The 11061-nt window shown below is 30.1% G+C and overlaps 1 protein-coding gene across 1 annotated transcript in view; it reads right to left on the bottom strand.

Moving 5' to 3' along the window:
- Nucleotides 1-301: 301 nt before the first annotated feature.
- The window catches only part of LOC106460497 (ubiquitin carboxyl-terminal hydrolase 22-like), a 44787-nt gene continuing 34027 nt past the window's right edge, over nucleotides 302-11061 (bottom strand). Inside the window, exons 9-13 of the mRNA XM_022387247.1 lie at nucleotides 7551-7620; nucleotides 5809-5935; nucleotides 4799-4965; nucleotides 2539-2688; nucleotides 302-1577 (exon numbers count right to left, since the gene is read on the bottom strand). Coding sequence (XP_022242955.1) covers nucleotides 1535-1577; nucleotides 2539-2688; nucleotides 4799-4965; nucleotides 5809-5935; nucleotides 7551-7620 — 557 coding nt within the window. The 3' untranslated portion in view covers nucleotides 302-1534. The remainder of the gene's footprint in view (nucleotides 1578-2538; nucleotides 2689-4798; nucleotides 4966-5808; nucleotides 5936-7550; nucleotides 7621-11061) is intronic.

The raw sequence follows: 11061 nt of genomic DNA, 5'->3' as shown, positions 1-11061 counted from the left end.
GTAGTAATCAATGCATCTTAAGTAGTTTTATCAACTCCAACATACTACAATTTTGGTACTTAAAACACTATCTCATCCATTCTGTTCTTACTTTCCCAGAAAACAGTCGGGATAGGTTATTTTGATTTTGTCTCTCTGAATCACAGCGTGGTTTATGTAATAACATTTTGTATATTTTATTTTGTTAAAAGTTGGTCACACTTGTGATGCTCTCACATTCTTCAATTTTGAGCAACTTTTAATTCATGGTGTAATAAACTTTTCAACATACTTATTATTTTTTACTTGGAGTTTCTTACTATTTGTTATTAAACAAGTACCTCACTATGTTGGATTAGAAACAATTAGGAAAGATTTTGAGGCTTTTAAAAATTATTTCTTGCAGTGGAAGTCAGTCCAAGATAGTATTAATATGCAGCTGTGAAAAAGACAGAGAAAAGATGAAATTAGTTAACAGTTTACTTTTTCTGGAAATCACAGTAACGAATAAATTTCTATGCAAGGTCAAGATATGATTTATCTTGCAACTTTGTAAATATAAATATTGTGAAAACATGATGAAGTGCATATGATCTAATATAACTAAATTTAAGCTTGGGTATAAGACTAATATTGTTCATTCTTTTTCAAATATCTATAACAATCATTTCTTAATTGTAGATAAATCATGCACAATGAGTGCTTGACAATCTGAACTACCTAGCAACAGCAGCATTACAAAGATCATCCTATTTCTTCAGTAGTGCGATGTTTTAACATATTAAAATGAAAACATTATTACTTCTTATCATGTATGGTTTTTGTTTGTTTTTTCTATCAAAACCTTTCAAATTATCTTATAAATATTTTCATTAAAAGCTGTAAAAATTTCCTCTTTAGGGTAAGTAACAGAACTTTTTTTTATTTAATTTTGTAGATCAATTTTTTAATAAGTAAAACTGTCTAGTAAATACCAAGTCTATTTATCCAAACATGGTAATGATAGTTAGTTGTTGAAATGTTTCCTAACCCTGAATTCACCTGGTTATCAGAATGTTCATTCACTAGTACAAAAGTTAATTTTCTACATATAATTTTTGTTTTGATATTTAAGTTTTTTATTATTATTCACTGAAATTTCAATTAAGGCATTTGCATGAGTTACAATGATTTAAACACTATACATACATTACCACGTCTGAAAATCACACAGAATATGCAGATTATGCCACTTTTTAATAAATAAATTTTTTACAAGTTCTGAAGTAAATTTTCAACCTGGTTTCTACCAGCTTGAACTAAAGAAGAAATATGAACCTTTACTTTACAATTTGAATTCCTTTCATACACAGTCACCACTGAAATAAGATGTGGCCACAAGTACTGACATAATACATAATACAGCTGCTTTGTTGAGCAAACAAGGAATCAAACCCCATGATCGGTTAAGACGGTAAGAAGCACAAGGTTCGTCACCCCGAAGTATAGCGGCACCAGGCCCACCGAGGAGCAGGCTGAGATCCATTTAATTTATTTCCCTAAGGTCCAGCCTCTGTCATTCATATTCCAAAATTTGTTTGTGATAGAACAGAAGATACCTGAAGAAAAAAAAACAAACAAACAGTGCATCTCATATCATTTTCACTATGGGTTTCTAGTCGTATATCTTATTATTTACAGTTTATATGTTGTTATCCTATAATAAATAAAAGTGTCCTTGAAGACAGTGTGTATTCTTATATGCCTTAAAATCATTATATTCCTAATTATCTCAAACAAGGAAATCTAATGGCTATGATTACCATCTGCCATCTTGCTCTTTTTATTACAGTTATTAATTGTGAAGCAATTAATTTAAAACAAGACTGAAAAGATTTTGTTACTTTTATCTATCTCACCAACACGTATGCTTGGTGATAGTGACACTCAGCAAGAAACAACAATTATAGTAAAAGTAAAAAAGTTAGAAAAAAAAAATCTATAAGCCTCCAAAAGGGTAATTGCAAAATATCACAATACCATGATATTTCTAAGTCCCACACCCTTACTAAGTTTGTGTTTCACTAGCTTTGTCTTTTTTTTTTCTTTTTGTTACAGTTCATTGAGATGTTATTAACATTGCAAGAATGTGTGAACATGATCCTTTTGTGGCATTGTGTCATAATATCAATGTCATATTTTAAATATCTATAAGGACAGAATTTGAATAATCATGGTGATATGTAACTTTTACAGTATCCTGTGCATTCAACCTCAAAATGGTTAACTCTTAAGTGTTACAGTTTAGAAGCGAAATCAAAACAAAGAGAAATCTCCTAAGCTCGCTGTACCTTATAATTACACCAAGATTACTCAACTGATGAAATGCTACAATCCAATCTTTATAAATACAAATGTAAAAAAAGTTTATTCAATTAACTATACTGATTACCAAGTCCATTTTTAGTTTTGTCCTGAGAAGATAGCTTGCTCTGATAGGAAGTTATTTGTAATTACATTGTTTGACATAATTTCACATTATTCAAAAACTTATAAAGAGTGTCAAAAGCTATTTCTTACCCTTCACTGTCCAGTACATCCTGTACTGTTGCTCTTGTGATCAGATGGTCATCACACTTAAACCACTGGTCCCGATGCTGTCTGATATAGGCTGTATAATGACCAGTCTCTATCGTCCCAATGTGATTAACTACAGCAAAAAGGCAGTACCTGCGCAGATGAAAAAATAAAATAAATAAAACTTCACATAAGAAAATGAAATATATTAACTTGCTTGATATTATGCAAGGATCAACAGAATTTTTTTGTGCTGTTTTATAACAGAAACATAAAACTTTCATATATCGTACCATGATAGACAGGACTTTACTATTTCACAGCCAAGAAGCCATGGAAACCTACTCAAACGTTTGAGTAGAACAGAACATTTACTAATCAAACAGTAGCACAATAAACGATTCTTGTATAAGAGTAAAACACTTCCTTTGGTTTTTGCTTACTATCAAACAGTAGCACAATAAACGATTCTTGTATAAGAGTAAAACACTTCCTTTGGTTTTTGCTTACTATCAAACAGTAGCACAATAAATGATTCTTGTATAAGAGTAAAACAGTTCTGTTGGTTTTAATTTCTGGTATTTGTTCCAAGTTTAAGTAGAATCACAGTGATTTTATCAGTTACAGGAATGTAGAACAAGATCTTGTTTTTTTTCCCTATTACATGGTAGTTTTCTAGTGGTTTTTATTCGTTATCAAACAGTAGAACAGAATTATATATGTATTTTTTTGTAATGGTGTAGTAAAGGTTCTGTTCTACATATGGAACATTCAAGTAGGTTCCTATGGGTTTTTGACTCTGTGTTGTGAAACATGTAATATGTCTGCCAAGTGAGAAAAACTTTGACCATTTTAATTAGCCTTATAGTTTTGGAAGTAGAAGGGTGGACTTTAACTGGTTTTTTTGTACTTCATTGTTCCAAAGAGTAAAACAGATTCCCAGTGGTTTTTATTGTTATGTAAAAGCAGGACAGGCTTTATTTCTTGACTTTTGGTGCATAAGATTTGAGACAATTGTCTAGTGATTTTTATTGTTATCAAATAGTAGGACAGTCTAAGAATGAAACATTTTTTTGTTGGTTTTATTTGTCAAGGAACAGTAGATCTGGCTTCATTTGGTTCTTTGCATAAGAGTAAAACACTTCTTTTGGTTTTTGCTTACTGTGAAACAGTAGCACAATAAACGATTCTTGTATAAGAGTAAAACACTTCCTTTGGTTTTTGCTTACTGTGAAACAGTAGCACAATAAACGATTCTTGTATAAGAGTAAAACACTTCCTTTGGTTTTTGCTTATGAAACAAGGTGAGGTAGTCTTAGGTAAATCATTTTTCACTTGACCGTATCAAGTTTCATTTCACCTGATTGGTAGGCTGTATTCATATTAAGCTTTGTTGACCCAAGGAACTAATTATTTGAAAGGGCAAAGAAAATAATTAAAAAGTAATGTAAAAGATATAAACACACACACACACACAGATATATATATATATAATAAAACATAGACATTACAGCTACTAGTAGTTTGACATGTTTATAGTGTAGGTGAAAGCAAGATGTCACATAATTTTAAAGTGCTAATGTCATGCTTTCGAGTTTTTGATTTGTATTTGGTGCTGGAGTATGAGGGAAGATAATGGTAATTGAATAATAAACAACATTTTCCTATCATACTGCATCTTCATAATTCAAATGAATTATAAAATGATAAAGCAAGCTTTAGAAAAAAAAGAAGAAAAAGTCAGGACTTGAACCAGATGGAACATCTTTTCTTCCAGTAACATAATATCAAATCAAGCTTCTATCCATGAGTCTCCACTGAACTTGAAGCCATAATGGCTTAGAAAGTTGAAAACAACAGAAAGAGAGCTTTTATTACACATTTAGATAACTAACCTATGGCTTCTCAAAGCTGAGATATAGACAATTATGCCATATCATGACATCTGAAGTTTATGAACAGTAAAAAAATTTAGAAATTCCCAAACATTAATGTTTTAGTTTGAAGAGTGCTAAAAATCAACCCAAAATTCAAATCTATGTTTTTAAAAATCTTTATGTACAAGATTAAACAAATAAATAAAAACTTTTTAGTTAAATAAATTTGAAGTATTTAAAAAAACATGTATAGAAGAAAATATTCAATTATATTTTCTATAATTTTTTTTTAATCAGTGGTGTAATTTTTCCCTTCAGGTGGGATGAACCCAACCCAGTGGCAGAGTTAAACAGAAGGCTACAAAATTATGTTTGCAACAACTTACTTGTTGTCTGCTATGCTGACACTGTTGGTGTACCCATTATCACTAGCTCTACTACTGTTACTAGATTTACCACGTCGAGATGACATAAACGGAGTCATGTCTAGGTACTGGGGAAAGGAGATGAAAGTGGAAATTTTCTTGTGAAACCTTGTTGAGTGCTCGAAGCGCTGGCAAGAGAACAAATGCTTACTTCAGTAAACAGGTTGTTAATTAAAAGCAAAAATTTTAATGATTCCATAAGAAAAATTATAATAGCTTGTTCAATAAATATTTTTGTGCTCATACCAGAAGTTTCTTAGATTGTTTTTTGTTTAAGGTAAATTATAATATCTGAGTAATTAGATATTTATTTTATTTTAAAATTAAAACTATCATTGTTTACTTTTAGTTTTAGAGGAAAATTAAGCTTAGTTTTTTGTGCTGCCAAAAGCTTAACATTTTTATTTATGTTTCACAAAAACAAGGACAGTATAGAGTTAAGATGTTAACTGCTTCTACGAAAAAATAAAGTTTCAAGACTAGCCGTTTTAATTAACTATATGAAAAAGTGTGCTTCCTTACAAAAACATAGAAACAGCTTCAACTTATTTGAGATAAAAACTTAAACATTATTTAATTAGTTTACTTAACTTTGCCATAGGGATTTTCCTTCCACTAGCAATTTACATCTTGTGGAACTTCTTAGGGTTAATTAATACACCTTCCACTAGTGATTATCTCTCATCTTATTTATAGCAATGTATACCTTGTGCAACTTCCTAGGGTTAAGTAATACACCTTCCACTAGTGATTATCTCTCTCATCTTATTTGTAGCTACATTTAGAATAAATTATATGGTAAATAATAAGTAATAAATAAATCTATAAACCACACAGTTTTCAAAAAGAGAATGTAATGGAAACTGCTTGAGTTTTAAAGCTAGCTACGAGTGTTGTTATAGTTCTTGTACAGCTGTTACTTTTAAAATGGCATCCATCTAAAACTGGAAGTTATTTAACAAAATTATTACCTTTAAATGAAAGCTAGCAACAACTGGCAATTTCTTCATAGTTAACTGTTTGGTGGACTCTTGATAACTCTGACAGCCATTACACTTGATTTTAGCCGAACTTCCCAAGTGTTCAGGGCGTGTGAACCTACAGCAAAAAATACGGAATGTGACATTTATAAATTAAAAGATCATATCAAAGCAGAAATATACAGAATTAAAATTACTAGAATACTCTAATATCATATTAATTTCCTTAATGAATCAAATGAGCACAACTTTTATGAGTTCTCTTCAAGAATTGTAAAAATCGCATAGCTAAAAACCTATTTTCCTAAAACTAAAAAAGAAAAAAACTGATCCATCAACATTTCTATAATTTCTTAAGTATTAATTGCTGAAAATAAAGTGTGAAAAATTGTTGTAGGATTGCATAATCGTATTCAATTTTATATCATTTATGAGATAATTTCACAGCAAACTAATCATGGCTTAAACAATGAGGGATAACACTGGAAATGTATAGAACTACAAAGCATAGAGAGATTTCACATGGATGTAAAAAATGGTAGGATTCAATTAACATCAAACCATACTCTGACTCCTCCATCAAAGGACTTCAAATCACAAAGAGAAGAAGGTAAAAATATATGTTTATGGAAGTCTTAAGTCACCCTTGGCTTGGACTTCTTTCTTTTTCTTACTGAGGAAAATGTCAAACTGGAATAAAACCTTGAGAACTAGATCACCAGCTGCTGTTGAATTAAAAGTAGTAAATAATAAAGTTCACATTTACAGATCAGCAATATGCTAATATGCTTCCACTTCCACATGTCCTGAAGTCTATCAGAAACTAAAAAAATTCCCACAAGTACAGGACAGGCAGAGAATCACAAAATGGCACTGATGAAAGGATAAACATCATATTACCAAATCATAACTTATTAAATAACTGTGTAATAATGAATAAAAAAGATGCTTTGAATACAAAAAAAAGTCTACAAACTCTGTACATTCAACTGTAAAGAGGAAACTTCAGAATCTAAACTATTTAAATTCTGATAATCTCTTGGAACAACTCCCATTCCATTAGAAAAAGATTCTTAGTAAAGGCATATCTTCACAGGGTGAATTTACAGAGAGCATATGAAGGTTCTAGACTAATTTCTCATTATACAAAAATGAATGGAAAGAGGAATCATCACTAATAACAGGATGTGGATAAAAACTAACCGATGTTCTACCACAAAGATCTATCATAGAGAATCTTCGCATACTGAAGAGTTCTCCAAATATACACAATGAATTCAATCAGTTTCAGATATCATTACTGCCATTAGTTAATTCTCCAATAAGAGGAAGGAAATACACCTATTACATAAGAATTAAAAGGCTTTTATGAGTTTTGTAATAAGAAATAAGGCTCTCAGACATGTCAAAATTAAGCATTCCAAATTGAAGTACAATTCCTTCAATAAGATTATAACATAGTTACAAGTTAATAAAGAAGTAAAAGTATAAAATGGGCAGTTCTCAAACATATATTAAAACAAATCAAATCAAAAAGTCAACAATAAGGCCAGACTACAAAACTAAACAAGTGCAAAAAGTAAAAAGACATAGACAAGCACACACATACACAAAGAAAAAAGAAGCTACAAGAACTGAAAAGAAGTGTAATTAGTCTGAAAATAATACAAATACAAAGAGAAAAATCATCTGCTTCACAATAAAATATCAAATAAACATAATGCTAAACTTACCTTTCTAAACAGTCAAGTAGAGAAGTTGGTTCCATATCCTCATTAAGTCCAATGTCATTGCCCATGCTCTCTGCAATGAATACAGAAGTTGTAGCGATTTTACAGTAAAATTCAATAGATTTAATATAAATACTTAGATATACTTCAGTGGACAGCTTCTACATTGTCTAATAAACTGCAATAAAACATGAAGAAAAAACATCGAAAATTAAAAACTAATGTTATACTAAATATATATTTTTAACTTTTACCTGTTGCTTAACAAATAATTGGTGGATTCCTTATTTTAAAACATGAATTGAGTCTCTCTTGAAATGCTACTTAAATATTTATAGTTTTCAGATATGTCCTTAATTAAGTGAATCCTTTCAAGTATTTTTCATCTCTTTAACCACAATGTTTAGCACATATCCTCTCATTATTAAAATAAAAAGTTCACACCCTTTGGTAATAAGAAACCAAAACTAATGAAACAGTAATGTTATCACACCAATGTGGTGAACAATTATATCATGCAGGGTTGCATAATAGTTGCACAAACGTGCACAATGTGAGGTAAAGGATTTATTTGGAACCTAATTAGTTCCACGAGGACCCAAAGGTTTTACTGTAAAATCAACAAGAACATTCTCATGTCAGCCATCCTCTACCTGAAAACTTGGTAAATAGCCAGTATCGTAATAATGGTATATGTAGAAGTAATTTAAATTTAAATCAGGCCTCAACAAATATTTTCAGACCTAGGAACCAGCCCCAAAACTCAGGAGCAAGGAGTGCCTAACCTTACTTCACTACTGTTGTACTGGGAAATGGGGGCTACATATATATATTTACTTTCACAGCAATGAGTGCATGCTAATGATCACATGATATCAACCACTTGATAGTATTGCCTGAATTAACTGCCTTTGATCCCATCCGAGTCTAAGCATACATACTGATTGGTTGAATTGAGAGAAAGAAGAAAAACAAAGTGTCACAAAATTAGTAACAAATTGTGCAACCGCAGTGTTTCATTCCTGAAAAAACATGAAGTGCTGAATCAACCATTAAAATTGTGATTTTGGCCTCAAAGAATGGAAAAATAGTTCAGACTTCCAAGAGTCTAGATCTTCTAGTTTCAAGTTCTATTTAGCACAGCCCTATGCACGAATAAAACAGGAGAAAATACTAGGTGCCACAATGAAAGTTTTAGTTGCCATAGCATTTTTGTGAGACAGTTTTAAAAAAACATTAAAAAGACTTCCTTTTATCTTAGAATTCTGATTTTTTGTATCATTGATCAGACAGCTCCATTTTATATATTAAGTCAATTTCTACTTTATTAATATTCATTAATATATTTCTTTTGATACTTTGTTATGCAGAGTACATTAATCAACACATGGCAAAAACTGACAAATACTTATTAGTGACCTTGGACTTTGCCTTTCGAAATGGTATCACCATTACTTTTGTAGTGCTAGAGACCAATATTTTTGTTAACAATATTTTTATATGAGATCAAATTACATATAATAAAGTTTCAATACATAATAAATTCTTTCATTAGTGTGTACTCTTTAAATATGATAAACTTAACAATAATATTCAATATATACAATGATTTGAGTCATTGGAATATTTTGGTATTGCCTACCACACTCACTAAATCTAACTATGTTTACCCAATGTTTTGTCACAGGAAATCTACGTAGCTTCTAAATAGATATAATTTAACATGAAAATCAAAAAACAACGTCTAAAGAATCTATACAAAAAATTATCTAATTTGTTCTAAACTTCCCATTAGATTCCTCTACTCACTCATAGTCAATACTAAAAAAAAACACAAAGTACTGCTCAAACCAGATAATTTGCTTTAAACTTGTGTAAATGATATATAACCTGCTCTTTCCAACAGTATTCAGCCACTTGGGCTAATTTCAAAGATGAACTTCAATGGTAATTGTTTAGATCATATGCTGTGACAATAAAATTGTGGCAAAGAATTAATAAAACCACTAACAGAGAAAGAAGATCATATGAAAAAGAAAATTTGGATGGTTATATTTTCAAGAGATGGTAGGTTCTTAGAAAATGTAAACCAATTTATTAGGATGGGCAGAAAAATCCTAATAAAACTGATAAAGGCATTGTTTATAGTTTAACTCCTTAGAACTACATTTTACTCTAAACAAATACAAATGATACAATGTCATTTATAAAATACTTTTACATTAAAAATTGTTGAAATCAAACCTACTGCATGACTGTCTATGGTTCAGGCCTGTAATTTTATTTTTTGACTTAATTTTTCAGTTATCAATGCTACTCACGATAGAAAATATTTTGCTTTATATTCTTCAAATTTGAGGCATCTTCAAACAACTAAATAAATTAGATTTAATCTCTCACTAAAAAGATGCATTTCGATTATGACATTCTTCATCAATCAAACATGTATTAACCTTATGCAAACAGTAAGGTCAAAGTGTGCATGTCATTACTTTTCTAAGTTAGATTCAAAATTTAATTAAACAATTTTATTATCAATATATATCAATAAACTTGGCATCAAAACATAGTTTACAATTCCAGTGTTAATATTATCTAAGTTTTAATTTCTTAATTTCAAAAGGAAATATTTAAATAAATTATCAATCTTGAACTCTGTTTCATGTGATAACTCCGATACTCTGATTTCCCAATTATTTTTTTTTATTAACTTACATGCATTTCAGAGAGACCAACAAATTAGTTACACATACTATAGATACTGACAACCCAGAATATGAAAGTTGAACATCCAATCTCCTTGCTTTATCAAGGTATCATAATTTTTGTTACACCCACATGACACAGCCTTCTATTTCTCTCAGTCTTTCAAGATACGTCTACAATTCTCTGGCATTTCTATTGGGCATGTTTATAACCAACAGAAAGAGTAGTTTCTGCACCATGTGAATCTGATGACTGTATTTTGTTTTGGCACTCAAATCCAATAACTTGTAAAGGAATCTTGAGATGTGTTGAATAAAGTTACTGTTTCAAATAGTAACATACTTTTTCAATCAATTTATAACTTAGCTGGAAACAGCTAATTTATAGTAGTTTTTGGTCATTCTATTCTAGTGCCTGAAATGCATAATTAAAAGCAGCATGAATTATTTTATGAACAACCAGCATAGGGTAAAAAAAATAGTATGTATATTCTTGAGTACAAATAGACCTATTTGTTTAGGTAAATCTTAAAACACTTTTATTTATGTATATTTATTTTTTAAGAAAAGTTACTAAAATGAAAAAAATTACAAGACCAGTTCAAGCTAACTGCAATAAGGTCTAAAAGGCATTGTAAGGCAATAAAATTAAAAGCAAGTAGGTGTGAAATATTTACAAACTGAGGCTTGTTTAAATTGGTTGGTTGGTTGTTTGGCATTTTATGATGCAAATCAACTAGGCTACCTGCACCAAACAACCAGTAAAAAAGCCACAAGTAATATACAATAAAATATAAAAAGAAAACAAG

The sequence above is a fragment of the Limulus polyphemus genome, unplaced genomic scaffold, assembly GCF_000517525.1.
Source record: "Limulus polyphemus unplaced genomic scaffold, Limulus_polyphemus-2.1.2 Scaffold781, whole genome shotgun sequence".
Taxonomy (NCBI): Eukaryota; Metazoa; Arthropoda; class Merostomata; order Xiphosura; family Limulidae; genus Limulus; species Limulus polyphemus.
Note: the sequence above shows the minus strand (reverse complement) of the source record. Positions and strands in the feature narration are given on the sequence as shown.